This window comes from Hyla sarda, chromosome 1, assembly GCF_029499605.1.
Source record: "Hyla sarda isolate aHylSar1 chromosome 1, aHylSar1.hap1, whole genome shotgun sequence".
In the NCBI taxonomy this organism is placed as follows: domain Eukaryota; kingdom Metazoa; phylum Chordata; class Amphibia; order Anura; family Hylidae; genus Hyla; species Hyla sarda.
The window spans coordinates 84,497,316-84,515,805 of NC_079189.1; the positions used below are offsets into that span (position 1 = coordinate 84,497,316).

General features: G+C 43.1%; 1 protein-coding gene across 1 annotated transcript in view; it reads left to right on the top strand.

Moving 5' to 3' along the window:
• Positions 1-257: 257 nt before the first annotated feature.
• Positions 258-18,490, top strand: part of LIMCH1 (LIM and calponin homology domains 1) — a 357,736-nt gene continuing 339,503 nt past the window's right edge. Inside the window, exon 1 of the mRNA XM_056557079.1 lies at positions 258-742. Coding sequence (XP_056413054.1) covers positions 650-742 — 93 coding nt within the window. The 5' untranslated portion in view covers positions 258-649. The remainder of the gene's footprint in view (positions 743-18,490) is intronic.

Consider the following 18,490-nt stretch of genomic DNA (forward strand, 5'->3'; position numbering starts at 1 on the left):
TGCCTCCAGCTGTTGCAAAACTACAACTCCCAGCATGCACAACAGTGTGCATCCAGCTGTTGCAAAACTACAACTCCCAGCATGTCCGGGCATGCTGGGAGTTGTAGTTTTGCAACAGCTGGAGGCATCCGGTTTGGAAAAACTGATTTATGTATAAGAAGTCAGGTTTATGAGCTCACAAGGCAATGCTAGACACTTGTTGCAGGCTATTCAGGTGCACTGTCTGCCTTAATGATTCTCCCATCATCCTTTGTGCCAGCAGCAGCAGCAGACACCTGAGTCACTGCAGCCCTCCGCACAATGCCAGGCCTGCACACAGGGCACTGGTGTGCCCAGTAGGCTGGTGTTGGTGCTGCTGTGCCTGTTCCACCCTCTTGTGGGCTGCAGCAGTGACTATATGGGAGCATGTAATGAGGCATGTGATTGCTGCCTCTGCTCCAGGAGGAGGTGGCTTCAGGATTTGCATGGGCTGAAGGCAAAAGCTGCAACAGTCTCGATTATTTTTAGCTGGTGTGGTACAGATCACGTTGCACAGAGCAGGCAATTGCTTGTCTCTTGCACTGGGGAGCAGGAGGAAAGAAGATTGTGGATCCCTTTATCCCTGCACTAGATCATCTGCCCATAGAGGAAGGCACACTGCTGCCAGGACATGGCCAGCCCTGCACTAGATCTAGAGGACATCACCCAGCCCCAGGAATCCCCCCCTGATGCTGCCTGCAGAGAAGCCCAGAAGTGGATCGAGGTAAATGCTCCTAGATTTTATACTGAATCTGACAAGTTTCGCTCATCCCCAGTGGTTTCTCCAGAAGCTTCCACTGTTTAGCAATGTGTTTATAAATATTGACATCTGAGGAGGCGTTTGTGTTGTGTTAGTTCCATTATAATTGATACAGTATTGTTACTGTTCATTCTAGTGATGCTCCTGGCTGTATCCCCTTGTAGACAGTGTAGGGAAGGTGGTACTGACAGACCACCAGCTCTTTGCAGCAGTCCATTGGTATAGCTGGAATAGCTACTAGGTGGGTGACAGGCAGGGAGCTTGTGCTGTTACTCCAGCTGATGCATGCTTTACTGTTATTGTCTGCAGGAAACAAATGTGGCATCTTTGCATAGTGACTTTACTACATATCCAATCAGGGACATGCACAGGGTGACTAGAAAGGGGGCTTGAGACCCTGTCCTTTTCATGTTCCTAGGCAGACTGGCATCATTATTTATATAAATAATAATAAGTGCTTCTTTTTTTTTTTTTCAGCCCCTGCCCCCCCCCCCCCAAAATGTATGTGCACTTGTCCCTGTTCCAATCTTATATCATTGCATAGCTTTTAATCAGTGCCTGCCTCCTAAAATGCCCATCGTGCCCATGCATGGCATAGTGAGAGCTTGAAGGCAAGCAATGCTATTTAAACAGCTATTTATGACCTATTTTATTTGAAGTGCCTTATTTCCCTTGCAAATGACTCCTGCTATGGGGACTGCATACCTGCTGTGGCTATAGCCTCCTGGCTGACAGCTCTGGAACACAGAGCCCCTATTCATCTGTGTTTTAGAATGGGAGACCAGGGAAAAAGAGGGGGCACAGACGCTTCCTGGCTGGAAATACTCTGTTATCCCTCCTTTTTTATTTTATTTTTTTTTTTTTTTTTTTTTCATTTTATTTTTTTTTAAACTCCACTTCTACTTTGTCAGGGGTATTCACATGCCACCAACTTGTACAGCTGAAAAAAAAAAAAAGGGGTAAAAAAACTGGAAAGGGATTTATCTATGGGAAAAAGAAGAGCCTTTCTGGGCTATAGCAACACAAGCATTATTATGTGATTGATCGCAATGTCTGTTGTTCGCTGGGACTCTGAAAAGGCTGCAGAACTTTCCATTGCATTGCTACCGGGAGGCAGCTCAAGCTTCAGGCCCTTCATGGGACTGAATTGTTTCTTTTGTGAGGACACAGACGGAATGCAGATTTTCCTTTTTTTTTTTTTTTCTCTCCTTCACTTTGGATGGGGTATAGTGTTTGGATTCCTAGGCATGAATGTGTGACCTAGCAGAAGTTTTTTTTTTTTTTTTTTAAATCCATATCTGTAATCATGAAGAAACTTTAAGGCAAAGCCAGCTCACCCCTGGTCCGGATATTGAGCACGGAAAAGTGCGGACTTGCACTTAAGCGCAATGAAAAAAAATAGAACGGAATCCAGCTCAAATGCAGATCAAATATGCGCAGCTTTATTTCAACATCACGCCCAAAGCAACAGGTACAAGTCGGAAATGACGCGTTTCGGCCAGCTGCTGGCCTTAGTCATACCAAATAGTATGACTAAGGCCAGCACCTTGCCGAAACGCGTCATTTCCGACTTGTACCTGTTGCTTTGGGCGTGATGTTGAAATAAAGCTGCGCATATTTGATCTGCATTTGAGCTGGATTCCGTTCTATTTTTTTCATATCTGTAATCATATATGTGTAATATAAATGCATGCTATAAAATTCATTGTAAGACGTAATTATTATATGCAATATATACTTGTCACAGGGAGGTCAATGCAAAGTATTCGTGGCAAGACAACTCAACACAAACTACAGATGAAGGGGTGTTTGGCCAGTAATCCCATGAGCCATTGGTTGTCAAGAATACAGGCGGCATTGCTGAAAATCAGTGTTTTCCAAATAGCGTGTCTCTGGCTGTTGCAAAACTACAACTCCCAGCATGCCCGGACAGCCAAAGGCTGTCCGGGCATGCTGGGAGTTGTAGTTTTCCAACAGCTGGAGACACGCTGTTTGGGAAAACACTGCTGTAAATTATACGTATAGCTTGTTGAAGTACAAGGAATCTGGGTTCAATGGTAGTTTTCAGGTACATAGGAAAATAAAATATTTGATACAGTGATGGTGATGATGGAGTATTAAAGGGTACCTCTCATCAAATAAACTTTTGATATATTTTAGATTAATGAATGTTGAATAACTTATCAATAGCATGTTAATGAAAAATATGCTTCTTTCTATTGTATTTTTCCCGATCAGTCCTGTCAGCAAGCATTTCTGACTCATGCTGGAGTCCTAAACACTCAGAGCTGCCAGCCTGCTTTGTTCACAGCCAAACAGGCTGTGAACAAAGCAGGCTGGCAGCTCTGAGTGTTCTCCTTTGTGAACAAAGCAGACTGGCAGCTCGTAGTGTTTAGGACTCCAGCATGAGTCTGAAATGCTTGCTGCCAGGACTGGTAGGGAGACCCCTAGTGGTCATTTCTTCAAAGTGGAAAATTAAATAGAAAGAAGCATATTTTTTAATAACATGCAATTGTAAAGTTATTCTGCATACATTAATCTATAATATATCAAAAGTTTTTTTTGATGAGAGGTACCCTTTAAAGTATTTCTCACTATTAATATGCAATGTATAAGATAATTTGGTTGTATATGATCACTGTAAGGGTATGTTCACATGGCAGAATTCTGCAGAAATGAATTGCCCAATTCACTTCAATGGGATTCCGCTGTCCCATTCACACAGCAGAATTTCCGCAGTGGAATTTCCTGCTGCGGAAATTCTGCACTAATGTAAGTCTAGTCTTTTAATTTTGCGGAATTCCAGAGAAGAATGCTTTTAATATAAATGGGGCTTGAATTTTGGCAGAATGTGCACGGAATTTGCAAGTTATGGGCCCACCTTTTTATAAGTGTACTGAGGAATTAGGCAGAAAATTCTGCACGGTTTCCACAGTATTCCGCCTAAAAAGAATGCAGGCACAGAATTTCTGCACAATTACAGAAATGTTGCTGTATGAACATTCCCTTAAGGCTAGGTTCACACTACGGAATTTCTGCCTGCAATTTCGCTTTGAAATTGCAGGCAGAAATTCCGCTTGCTAAAATGTATAGTGTAGTGTATGGATTTCCGTTTACATATTCACACTTCGGAATTTTGTCAACGGAAAATCTGCTTGAAAATTTCCTTCTGAAGAATGGCGTTGCTCAATCTTCAGGTGGAAATACTGGCGGAACACATTGCAGTCTATTGGAGACTGCAGTGTCCGCGCGGTCCTAGCGCCGACACTCAGCCGCACTCGGAATCTCCGGCCGGAAATTTTCTGCCCGGAGATTCCACAGTGTGAACCTAGCCTAAGGGAAAGGTGTTGGCTTGTGCAACAGTGATGTAAGCTTTTCTTTAGGTCTTTAAAGGGGTACTCCGCCCCTGGCATCTTATCCCCTATCCAAAGGATAGGGGATAAGATGTTAGATCGCCGCGGTCCCGCTGCTGGGGACCCCGGGGATCGCCGCTGCAACACCCCGCCATCATTACTGCACAGAGAGAGTTTGCTCTGTGCGTAATGACGGGCGATACAGGGGCGGAGCCACGTGATGTCATGGCTCCGCCCCTCATGACATCACGGCCTGTCCCCTTAATGCAAGTCTATGGCAGGGGGCGTGACGAGGGGCGGAGCCGTGACATAACGATGCTCCGGCCCCTGTATTGCCCGTCATTACGTGCAGAGCGATCTTGCTCTGCGCAGTAATGATAGCGGGGTGCTGCAGCAGCGATCCCCGGGGTCCCCAGCAGCGGGACCACGGCGATCTAACATCTTAGGCTGGGTTAACACTACGTATGCGCCGTATGCGCTTTTCCCCCGGACCTAAAACTGTGGTCACTCCGGCCGGCTCATTGAAATGAATGACACACGGGAGCGCATACGAAGGCATACGGGAGCGCGAGGTTTTAGCTCCCCCCTGCCGTATGCGCTCCAGTATGGGAGAAAACGTAGTGTGAACCCAGCCTTATCCCCTATCCTTTGGATAGGGGATAAGATGTCTAGGGGTGGAGTACCCCTTTAAAGAAGATATCCACTTAAAACTAACTAACCTATCCACAGGATAGGGAATAAGTAGCTGATCGCAGGGTTCCTTCCGCTGGGACCCCCAGTGATCACCTGAATGGGCCCCGGTGCTCAGTGAGGAGCATGCGCTACAGGCACATGAGCTCTATTCATTTCTATGAGCGTGCGGAAACGACCCAAGTACAGCACTCGGGCATCATCTGCACTCTCATAGAAATGAATGGAGCGTGTGCCGTCTACCGGCTCCTCACTGCCTTCCCAGAGATTGCGGGGGTCCTGTGGATAGGGGATAAGTACATTTTCTGGAGTACTCCTTTCAGCCTTCCTATAGTTACAGTAGGTACCTGGGTAGATATATTGCTGGATATGTGTATGTGCTGGACCTTGAACAGGTAATTTTGACTGTAGATCCATTGCAGGCCACTTTATAAAACATTTCTTTATTCACCTTAGAAAGTGCCACTTTAGTAGTAGTGAATGCTGAGACCTGATCCAAAATGTTTGTGCACATAGGATAACAATGTGACATGTTTATGGATTCGAACGTTCTAACAACTATGCTGGGTTCACACTGTTTTTTCATATGACCCAGTTGACAGATCCTGGTAATTTCTTTGTGACTCACTCATTCTTTTTCTTCCGAATCATGATGTGTGGCTTTAAGGATTGTTGTGATAATCCTGCCGTAGAGAACGCTGAGCAGGCCATGGAATTAGAGCAAGCTCCTGTCTAGCCTGAGGAGTCCATACTGTAAGGCTATGTTCACATGGCAGAATTTCCACAAATTCCACAATTCTGCACAAACTCCGCAAAAGTAGCTAAACGGAGCTGCAGAATCTCAGAAAAAAGAATTTTGGCCAATGTTCAAGCCCTATTGATTTCACAAAATAGAAGACTGGTCTTATATTTTTACAGAAGGAGGAATTTCAGTGGCTGAATGCCGGTTGCGGAAATTCCGCTATGTGAATGGGACAGCGCATGTACAGTAAATTTTTGCTGGTTTTTCCATGCCGTTTCAGCATAGCCTAAGTGTGCATGTAGGGCTGATCTTTACATAACTCCACATTGGTTCTTGCATCGTCTCATTCCAGGAGAACCCACATGTCTCTGTGTCACTAAACTCCCAGTAAATAAGATTTTTGGTGTCAATAAGCAAAAATTCAAGCCTGACATCAGCAAAAAATGGAATGTTAATCTTCTTTTTGTCTTAACCTTAAAAAAAAGTGTCCTCACCATGTAATTTTGTTATGCTTGATCCCTCCCAAGTCTTGTTACGAGGCAAATGCAGCCAAAAGTGGATGACACTGGATATCTGTATGAGGAGTCACAGGTGACGCAGCAGTTTCCTTTGCTATATTTGTTATGAGTTACTGGTGTCCAGTGCTGGAAATAGTGTCAGTCCTCCCCTTGTTGGAAGACATCACTTGGTCAGTGTGGTGTCAGACAGAATGTTCCAGGATTATTTTGGGTTTTCTTGCTAACCACAGTAGAGGAATGTGGTGAGAGATACAGTAGTCACTTGCACCTCCTTTATAATTTTTGTATTATGCTGCAGTTTTTGGATTCCTAGAAGGTTTTGGGTGAATGTCAGACTATAACAGCATTATACCTTAAAATACAAAGAATCGTCCAGAACTGTACGCGGCTGTCAAGTTGTCATACTCTACCCAGGTTTCCTTCCTTCTAGGAAAGCCTTGTCATGACCTCACTTAGATTGGGTTCACAAATTATGCCGAAACACAAAAAAAAGTTGTAAATCAATCTTTTCATAGCTTTTCTCTCTGTTGGTTGGATTCTTACTGCAGTCCAAGGAAGATTTGCCATACAGAATTATAATCAACAGTTATGGTGGCCCTGTTGGTTGATGCCCAGCTTTACCAAGAATTGATAGAAGGCTCTGTTCACATTAGCATTATGGTTTTTGTTTATAAGGGAGCCATGAAAGTGAAGACAGATGCCATTTTTTTTTTCTGACTGGTCCCATTGACTTTGTATCTGGTTTTATTCTACAGTTCAGACATTTGTGAGAGCTCTACTGGCTGTCAAACTTCTGAACCTCAGAGCCTAAGAACTAATGTTTTGTTTGTTTAAAGTGGTACTCCATTGCTAGACATCTTATTCCCTATCCAAAGAATAGGGGATAAGATATCTGATCGTGGGGGTCCCGCTGCTGGGGGCCCCCCCCGCAATCTCACGCAGCACCCAGCATTCTAAACAAATGCCGGGTTCCTGTGGCAGTGATCGTGATGTCACTGTCACGCCCCCTTGTGATGTCATACCACACCCCCTCCATTCATGTCTATGGGAGGGGGCGGGGTGTGATGACACAAGGGGTTTAGTTGTGATGTCACGATCATGGCCTCCGGCTCTGACCGTTCTGAACAAAATGTACCGGCGTACCCCTTTAAGGAGCAGATGGAAATAATAATGCATATAAGTATTCTGAGTGTCTAAAACAGAACAATGTAAGATTCTACTCTTTTTCATATACTTGTGTCCTGCTATTTGTTGTTGGTGAAATTTACTTTGTGAAAGGAATATGTGATACTATGACTTGCTTTTTTTTTTTTATGTTTTCTTTCCATTGATGAAAATGAACAGTAAATGACATAGTGGGTTCATGTGTTACGCTCTGGGTAGTGTTCATATAGTGGAGATTATAAACAAGGCAAAGGCCCTTTCCCCTGAGGTTTCGTGAGGATGGAATTCAAAAGTATCATATCTCATTTTTTTTGTCCATAGAATGGGCTCATTGTTTCCAATACACAAGTGTTACAGTCCATACAGAACCTCCGCGTGTACAGCTAAACAGTGTATCTCAGAATCTTGGGATATTATCCAGGGATCCTCTTATATTGACAAGTCCAGAAAATGTGAGCGGGGTTTGTGGATAGTAGTATTGTGGCTTTTCTCTGTTGCCAAGCACTGCATTATTAACATGGAGGCTCCTCTTACACAAGGCCGGTGTACGTTTCCTTCGGCCCGGAGATCGGCATTGCAAGTGCAGTGCACTATAAAAAAACAAAAACAAAATAAGAATGAATTCCTAGTTACACATAGGGGTTTGTGTTCTTTGTTTAACTGGTAACTGATGTTGTCAGTCATTCCAGCGTAATGCTGGTCGTATATTTTCAATGTTTTGTTGCACCAAAAGTTACCTCTCCTAACTCGCCCGTACACCTTAATGTTCGGTATGGCCAAACGTTCATGTTCTCCCTATGGGATGGAAAGGGTTAAGGTGCAGCCAGACAACTTTGGTGCCAGCTTATCCCTTTAACAACAGTAGGGTTAGGTGGTGAGAATCCAACACTCCTGACTGTTCCTCCACCGACATCAGTGGAGAGTTGGGAGGTCACCATACATGGCAGTCTGCCCGAACCACCAAAGGCAGCCGCTTCAGAAGACTTTGGTCTAAAGTTTATAGGCACTTTTTTGGTCATCCTGAACAAACCCTGTTCTTATGTCCTATTATATGGGTGTTTTACAGGGGGATTCCCTCGTCAGGATCCACTTCTGTGAGTTAAAGCAGAGTTCTATGTAAGGAAATGTTCACACGACGGAATTTCTGCATAGAAAATCTGTACAGTGGTCCCTCAACTTACAATATTAATCGGTTCCAGGACGACCATTGTATGTTGAAACCATTGTATGTTGAGACCATAACTCTATGGAAACCTGGTAATTGGTTCTGAAGCCACCAAAATGTCATCCAAAAATAGGAAAAAAGGTGAGGATTAAAGAAAAATAAGTAGATAACTAATATAGATAAAGCAAATCCTTATATATAAAAGTAAGAAAGATCTGCTGGGAGCTGTAAATCACTGTCTATTTCAGTGTTTCCCAACCAGGGTGCCTCCAGCTGTTGCAAAACTACAACTCCCAGCATGCCCGGACAGCCTTTGGCTGTCCGGGCATGCTGGGAGTTGTAGTTTTGCAACAGCTGGAGGCAACCTCTTTGGGAAACACTGTTCTATGTAGAGGACAGAAGTTTCTTCAGGGTCCTGTACAGAACATGCAATGTCCTAAAAAAAAAAAAAAAATAAAAAAAAAATAAAAAAATAAAAAAAAAAGGAAAATGGAGCCACCCTCACCTGATGCCCAAAGGAGCAGGTAACCCTGGTACAGGTAAAGAGTACAGAACATGTAATACCTCCCTGTACTGTAGGGGGCGCTACCAGACACCAGTCAGTGTATATACACTTTAGGAATACAGGTTTTTTTTCCAGTGAAATATCCATTCTGATTGGTCGGTTCTTCCAGCCATTGACACGTTTTGCAGATTCCATAGCATTGCATGTTGAGTCTGGTTTCAAGTTACAGTGATCCAAAAAAGACCATTGTATGTTGAAACTATTGTATGTTGAGGCCATTGTAAGTTGAGGGATCACTGTAGTAAATTCTGTAAAAATTAATTACCCATTGACTTCAATGGAATTCCTGCTTTGTGAATGGGACAGCAGAATCCCATTGAAATGTATTGGCTATAAATTCATGCAGAAATTCTGGCGTGTGAACATAGCCTAATGCTACATTGTCCCTGCAGTATATACAGTATATGACACTCTGCAACTTGCCCTGGCAATACATTTTTTTTAAGGCTGGACCTGCAGTGATCATGTGACATCCAGGGCCAGCTTTATTACTGTAAGAGGTTGTATTCATGATCCAGCCCCTTTTAGGTCTCTTTTGACACTGCTTTTTTTTTTTTTTTTTTTTTTTTTTTTTTTTAAACTGGTTTGCCTTCTGTGCCAGGGAAATTACTGGGGCACATGTGTAATGGCTTTGTAGGCCTCGCTTTAATGGTAAGAGGTTAAAGGAGTGACCAGCTTATGTCAGGGTTGTCTTTTAAATGTGTTGAATGTCATGGCAGACTGTGGTATTCCTTATAGAGTTACGCAGTAAAAAAAAAAAAAAAAAAACAAAGGTACACCTTTTTTTTTTTATTTTTTTATTTTTTTTTTTTCATATTTTTTTCTTAATTCTTGGAACTTGTGTATGACTGATGCAACACAGTGGCATTCAAAAGAGCCATGTCCAAGATTCAAGACTGCATTGGGTCTCTTCACTTGTTGCAATCAAAAATGCTGGACACCATGTTGAAAACAGATCCCATTAAATTTAAAGGGGTACTCCGGTGGAAAACATATATATATATATATATATTTTTTTTTCAATCAACTGATGCCAGAAAGTTTAACAGATTTGTAAATTACTCGATTTAAAATTCTTTACACTTCCAGTAGTTATCAGCTGCTGTATACTACAAGGAAGTTCTTTTCTTGTTGAATTTCTTTTATGTCTGACCAAAGTGCTCTCTGCTGACACCTTTGTCCATGTCAGGAACTGTCCAGAGCAGGAGCAAATCCCTAGAGCAAACCTCTCCTGCTCTGGACAGTTCCTGACATGGACAGATGTATCAGCAGAGAGCACTGTGGTCGGACAGAAAATAACTTCCTCTGGAGCATACAGCAGCTGATGCGTACTGGAAGGATGAAGGATGAATGATTTTCATATAGAAGTAATTTACACATCTGTATAACTTTCTGGCACCAGTTGATTTAAAGAAAAAAAATTAATGGGGTCTGTTGGGCACCAATCACGTCCTGTGTCCTGCACCATATTGGAGCCCAGACTTCCAGGGAACCTGTCATGACTTCATGCTGCCTGAACCACGAGTCAATGCAGCAGTCTCCTGTGGCCTCCCCCTGCCCTGCCAGTATTGATAGATCTCCTTCTGCTTGGTTATAGGGAGAGAGATATCAGTCAAGGCTGGTGGGATAAGGAGAAACCACGAAACAGCATTAAAATGAGAGGTTCCCTTTTTTTTGTCTGGTTTAACTAAAGGGTCTGTTCATAATTGGGTAAAAAAAGGGGTCAACTGTTGTTTATGGAATGTCTGCATTTTATTCATAAACGGACTCTTTAAAGGGGTACTCTTGTGAAAACCTTTTTTCTTTTAAATCAACTGGTGGCAGAAAGTTACACATATTTGTAAATTACTTCTATTAAAAAATCTTAATCCTTCCAGTACTTATTAGCTGCTGAATGCTACAGAGGAAACTCCTTTCTTTTTGGAACACTGATGACATAATGAACACAGTGCTCTCTGCTGACATCTCTGTCCATTTTAGCAACCATGCTTAGCAGATGTATGCTAAGGGCAGCATGGTGGCTCAGTGGTTAGCATTGCTGCCTTGCAGTGCTGGGGACTTGGGTTCAAATCCCACTAAGGACAACAATAAATAAAGCGTTATTATTATTATAATAACGTCAGCAGAGAGAACTGTGGTTGTGATGTCATTAGAGAGTATTCCAAAAAGAAAATAATTTCTTCTGTAGTATTCAGCAGCTAATAAGTACAGGAAGGATTAAGATTTTTTAATAGAAGTAATTTACAAATATGTTCAACTTTCTGCCACCAGTTGATTTAAAAGAAAAAAAGGTTTTCACCGGAGTACCCCTTTAATAGTCCTCAAAGAAAGTAGCTAGAATGAGATGCTTAGTTTATGTAGTTATACACTGACTGACTAAACAACTGAGAACTAAAATAGTTGATGTGATCTATGCTGGAGGTGTAATTCAGCAGTAAATCCAGATCATAAAGCAGATCCCTTACAATTTTCCCAGCAGGTGTCCCAATTCTGAGATGTCATATTAAATACCTGGTAATTATATTCTTCACATTCTTAAGATCCGGCAGATCTGCTTAGTGCCTTCAGAGCATTGGTGCAGTATGTTTTTTATATACCGTATATACTCGAGTATAAGCCGACCCGAATATAAGCCGAGGTCCCTAATTTCACCCCCAAAAACCCAGGAAAAGTTATTGACTCGACTATATGCCTAGGGTGGGAAATACATCATCCCCCCATGTAATCATCCAGACCCTCATCATCCCCCCCCCCCTCCCCTTCATCATCACCGCCTGTCAATCCCTTCATCAGTGGTCTTCAACCTGTGGACCTCCAGATGTTGCAAAACTACAACTCCCAGCATGCCCGGACAGCCATCGGCTGTCCGGGCATGCTGGGAGTTGTAGTTTTGAAACCTCTGGAGGTCCATAGGTTGAAGACCACTGCGGCCTTCGTCATCATCCAGACCTCCCTCGGTGGGAAGGAAGGGTGAGCTGGTCCGGGCCATCTATGCTGCAGGGACCGTCCGGTGGGGAGGGTTAGTCGTTGCGGGCTGTCCATTTTCACCGGGGGGAATTGTAGTTTTGCAACATCTGGAGGGCCACAGTTTGGGGACCACTGCCCTAAAAGATCTCTCCCAAAAGCTGTGTATTCAGCATGTGCAAGCAACAAAGTCAGATGTGAACATGGAGGATTGTGTTTTTGCACCATTATCAGCAATCCCAATCTATGGAGCCTTTGAATAGCAGAATGCCCTTATAAACCGTCTAGAGAAATGATGCACATTTCAGCGTCTGTATGGTGTGTGCCAGCATTGTGCATGTGATCTCTATAAATCCGTGTTCTACTGAGGCCCCTGCACATTGATAGCTGGCAGACCCTCTCTGTAGATGATACACGTCCCTTATTCTGAACAGAAATCCAACCTCTAATCCTATGTATAGGTTCCTGGTCACTGAGCTCTGGACATTAGCAAACAGCAGGAGACACATGACTAGAATCACACTACGCAGTTCTGTATTATGTGCATTCAGAGCCAGGAGGGAATAAGGAGACAAGAAAAATATGAGGACTCAATACACTAGGTTTACAATGTATTTTAAGGCTTACAAATACACTTGTTTGTATGGCATTTTATGCATATTTATTGTTATTTACAGAGCGTTTAATTTCAGATGTTTGCTTGTAATGATGCATTTATGTGAAAGAATGGAAATGGCCCAAAACAAGGAATATGCACTTATTTTAATGGCTTTTTATTTTACATGGTAACAGGTGTTTTCCCATTGAATTCAATGCAGTGCATATATTTCTAGGCCATTTTATACACTGCAAACAACTACTTGTGAACAAAGCCTAATTGTGTTATATGGCATGTGCTGCCCATCCATTCCTGGAAAGCATAACTCGTATTGGTGTGGGACAGCCATTTTTTTTTCTTTTATGGATTCCTGTCAAAAGAAAAAAAAAGTAAAATTGACTTTGTATTGGTTTAATATATTTTTATTAAAGGGATACTCTGCTGCTCCAGCATCTGTAACATTTACATGTTGCGAATGCTGGGTGTGGGCAGCGGGGTTAGTGATGTCATGGCCACCCCCCTTGTGATGTCCCACCATGCTCCCTCAATGCAAGTCTATGGGAGGGGGCATGACGGCCCTCCCATAGACTTGCATTATGGGGCGTGGCATGACATCACGAGGAGGAGTGGCCATGATGTCACGACCCCGTCGCCCTCACCCAGCATTCTAAATGAATACCAGGTGCTTCACATAGATCGCGGGGGTCCCAGCTGCGGAACCCCGGTGATTAGACATCTTATCCCCTATCCTTTGGGTAGGGGTTAAGATGTCTAGCGGCGGAGTATCCCTTTAAAGGGGTACTCCCGTGGAAAACTTTTTTTATTTTTTTTTAAATCAACTGGTGCCAGAAAATGTAAACAGATTTGTAAATTACTTCTATTAAAAAATCTTAATCCTTCCAGTACTTTTTAGGGGCTATATACTACAGAGGAAATGCTTTTACTTTTTAGATTTCTCTGATGTCACGACCACAGTGCTCTCTGCTGACCTCTGCTGACCATTTTAGGAACTGTCCAGAGCAGGAGAAAATCCCCATAGCAAACAAATGCTGCTCTGGACAGTTCCTAAAATGGACAGCAGAGGTCAGCAGAGAGCACTGTGGTCGTGACATCAGAGAAATCTAAAAAGTAAAGCATTTCCTCTGTTATATATAGCCCCTAAAAAGTACTGGAAGGATTAAGATTTTTTAATAGAAGTAATTTACAAATCTGTTTTAAATTTTCTGGCACCAGTTGATAAAAAATAAAATAAAAAAAAGTTTTCCACGGGAGTACCCCTTTAAGCCAAGAAGACTTTATTTTCCTCCTTACAAGTCCTGGTTATACAGGATACACATCCCATGCCTCCTACAGTCTGCTGTGATTGACAGACTGACTCTCCATCTGCTGACTTCATCTGTCAGAAGTAATACTTGTCCTCTTCTCATCGTGTACACTTGTCACCAATGCTGTTCAGCTAGAAGGTTGGATTTACACCCTTTGTACTGCTACATCGCATTTCAGGTCACAGGGTACAGAATTGTAAAATGACGGATGCCTTCTAGTTTTAAGTTGCCATTTTGTTATAGGCTTAGTAGACAGCCCTTTGCCAGGGACATAGTGGCCCTCCAAAGAAACCTCAGGTGGGCCCAGGCTGTGACAGCAATGGGTTGTAAAGGACTAGAGAAGACAACCCCATTCGGACTAGGCTCTATTTCTTACAGGCTAAAGGGACTAGCCAACTGTTTAAAAACTGATGTCCTGTCTTCTGAATAGGCTATCAGTATCAGATGGGTCATGCAAGCATCAGTGTTATCCGCCATTGGTCAGTGCACATGCAAACATTGAAAAGGCTGATCAGTCAGGGATCCATGGGGTCGGAGCCCCACCAATCTGATGTTGATGACCTATCCAGAGGTTAGAGAACCCCTATATGTTATGTTCACACTACCATCATTGTCCATGTTCTGCTCCGTCATATGTGGGGTACAACTAAAATGACAGCAGTGCCAGATACTTTACATGCTAGATACCAACTGGCCCCATGTGATCATTGGGTTTCCGTCAGTTTTTAGAATCTGTACTATTATGATTGAAGCTGCGATGGCGTTTTTTAATAGAGCCTATGAGGTAAGTGTGAATGAAGCCTGAATTCCCAGTTAATACATTTTGTTGATGGGTTTATGAAAATTGTTGTACAGTGATCCCTCAACTTACAATGGCCTCAACATATAATAGTTTCAACATACAATGGTCTTTTCTGGACCATTGTAAGTTGAAACCAGACTCCACATACAATGTACAGACAGTCCAGATCTGTGAAATATGTCAATGGCCGGAAGATCTAACCAATCGGAATGGGCAATTTACTGGTAAAACCACTGTATTACTGAAGTTTGTGCACTGACTGATGTCTGGTAGCGCCCCCTACAGAACAGGGAGGTATTACATGTTCTTCTGTACACTTTACCTTTTCCAGAGTTAGCTGCTCTATTGGACACCAGGTGAGGGCGGCTCCATGTTACTTTTTTAGGACATTGCGTGTTCTGTACAGGACCCCGAAGAAGATCCTGTCCTTTACATAAACCAGTGTTTCCCAAGCAGGGTGCCCCCAGCTGTTGCAAAACTACAACTCCCAGCATGCCCGGACAGCCAAAGGCTGTCCGGGCATGCTGGGAGTTGTAGTTTTGCAACAGCTGGAGGCTCCCTGCTTGAGAAACACGGACATAGACCGTGATCTACAGCTCCCAGCAGATCTTTCTTACTTTTATATGTAAGGATTTGCTTTATCTATATTAGTTATCTACTTATTTTTGTTTACTCCTCACTTTTTTTCCTATTTTTGGATGACATTTTGGTGGCTTCAGAACCAATCACCAGGTTTCCATAGAGTAATGGTCTCAACATACAGTGGATTCAACATACAATGGTCGTCCTGGAACCAATTAATATTGTAACTTGAGTGACCACTGTATATAGAGGCTGATAAAATAATTTTTGGCCATTCACCATATAGACCCATCAGTTGCCAAAACATGTTCACTGTTGTTTTAATTTTTTTAGCAATTGAAAAAGATTTTAGCAGATCAGAGCCAAATATTCTATCACTATTAAATCCCACGATGATCTTTACCAGGACTCGCTGTCTTTCACGTCCTACAAAAAGGATTTGTGCATAGCCAGGAATTACTAGTCGTTGTCGCCGACTATTTTAGATTGTTTGATCAGTCTGTGTATTTTGGAAACGCACAGATCAAACCTAGCCCTTTGTGGTTCTCCCATACATTTGCTATCTTCTGTGTGTCATGAGGGTGTTCTAGAATGAAATCATATTTTTGGGTGGAAAATAGTTGTTTTGATGACATCATGGTCAAGGTGTGTCTGGGAAAGTTTCAAATGTGCTGTGGTCATTTAATTTTAGACCCGCCTAACCTAGCAGTTCCTGTAGACTGAAGCGAGACAATGGCTGGACCATTCCCCAGGGAGGTAGTGTTGTGGTGCCGGTCGGCATATACCCAGCCGGCAGGATGACATGCTGGCTTTGCATCTTTCCTCCTGGCTGTGAGCAAGGCCAAACATTGCAATTAGAGATGAGCGAATTTACATTAAATTCGATTCGTCACGAACTTCTCGGCTCATCAGTTGATGACTTATCCTGCATAAATTAGTTCAGCTTTCCGGTGCTCCGGTGGGCTGGAAAAGGTGGATACAGGCCTAGGAAAGAGTCTCCTAGGACTGTATCCACCTTTTCCAGCCCACCGGAGCACCTGAAAGCTGAACTAATTTATGCAGGATAAGTCATCAACTGCCGAGCCGAGAAGTTCGTGACGAATCGAATTTACTGTAAGTTCGCTCATCTCTAATTGCAATGTACATGTTGTAATGTATACCCTTGGTACTTAGATGTATAGCCTGTACATGAGATTGTTAGGAAGCACAATTTAATGTGTCCTTTTCTGGAGAGACGTTCACAGTTAGAAATGCCTTAGAATGATGAGACTATAAGGAAGAATTGTCAGTATTTGTATACAGTATTCCCTCAAGTTACAATATTAATTGGTTCCAGGACGACCATTGTATGTTGAAACCATTGTATGTTGAAACCATAACTCTATGGAAACCTGGTAATTGGTTCTGAAGCCACCAAAATGTCATCCAAAAATAGGAAAAAGTGAGGATTAACGATAAATAAGTAGATAACTAATACAGTGGTCCCTCAACATACGATGTAATCCGTTCCAAAGGAACCATCGTTTGTTGAAACCATCGTATGTTGAGTGATCCGTGCAATGTAAAGTATAGGAAGTTGTACTCGCCTGTCCCCGCCGCTCCGGACCGTCACCGCTGCCCTGGATGTCGCCGTTCATCGCTGTCGCCGCGTCCCCGTAATGTCCCCGCCGCTACGGAACGTCTCTGCTACCCTGGATCATCGCTCTCAAGTCGCCGTCATCACATCACTACGCACGCCGCTCCTATTGCATGACGGGACGGCGTGCGCGGCGACGTGATGACGACGATGGAGAGCGCCGGCGATGGAGGGGATCCCGAAAAGGACGCTCCGGAGCCCCGAGGACAGGTAGGAGACCATCACCGGAGCACACGGGGCACCGTAAACGGCTATCCGGGGGCAGCTGAAGCAGTCAGCGCCGCCGGATAGCCGTTTATGCGATGGCACCGACATACAAAAGCATCGTATGTTGATGCTGCCTTCAACATGCGATGACCTCTGAGAGGCCATCGCATGTTGAAATTATCGTATGTCGGGGCCATCGTAGGTCGGGGGGTCACTATAGATAAAGCAAATCCTTACATATAAAAGTAAGAAAGATCTGCTGGGAGCTGTAAATCAGTTTATTTCAGTGTTTCCCAACCAGGGTGCCTCCAGCTGTTGCAAAACTACAACTCCCAGCATGCTGGGAGTTATAGTTTTGCAACAGCTGGAGGAACCCTCTTTGGGGAAACAACACTGGTCTAAGTAGAGGACAGAAGCTTCTTCAGGGTCCTGTACAGCACAGAATGTCCTTAAAAAAAAAAAAAAAAAAAAAAAAATAGGTAAAATGGAGCCGCCCTCACCTGGTGTCCAAAGGAGTAGCTAACTGTGGCACAAGTTAAAAGTAGTACAGAACATGTAATACCTCCCTGTACTGTAGGGGGCGCTACCAGACACCAGTCAGTGCGTGCACTTCAGTAATACAGGGGTTTTACCAGTGAAATGTTCATTCTGATTGGTTGGTTCTTCCAGCAATTGACATGTTTCGCAGATTCCATAGCATTGTATGTTGAGTCTGGTTTCAAGTTACAATGGTCCAGAAAAGACCATTGTATGTTGAAACTATTGTATGTTGAGGCCATTGTAAGTTGAGGGATCACTGTATTAGATTATTAATGAAATGATATTCAGTGCAGAAGTCATTATCCCAACAGCTGACAATGACATGTAACGTGAATAGTCATGAATGAAAGTATGCTACTGTTTTGGTTCTGCGTGTATAAAAGCTTGAATGAAACAGTGCAAATGCGGATCAAAGGGGGAGATTTATCAAAACCTGTCCAAAGGAAAAGTTGCCCAGTTGTCCGTAGCAACCAATCAGATCGCTTCTTTAATTTTTAACAAGGCCTCTGCAAAATGAAAGAAGCAATCTGATTGGTTGCTATGGACAACTGGGCAACTTTTCCTTTGCACAGGTTTTGTTAAATCTCCCCCTTTAAAGTCTCCACAACATAAGCAACAACAATGCAATTACAATAGAGAAAGACAAATAAAATCTTACTTCACAACCATTGCATCATACTGCAGAAACTTTGGGGAAATTCGATACCAACTAAATACCTCCAAACATGATGAACTGTGGGTTATAGTAAGTTTCAATACACTTGTGTGTATGAGGTACTACGGGGAAAAAAACGCTCGCTGACCCAACTACCCCCTTACACGGTAGCGGTCGGACCCTCTATGAAAACAGAAACTCTTTTG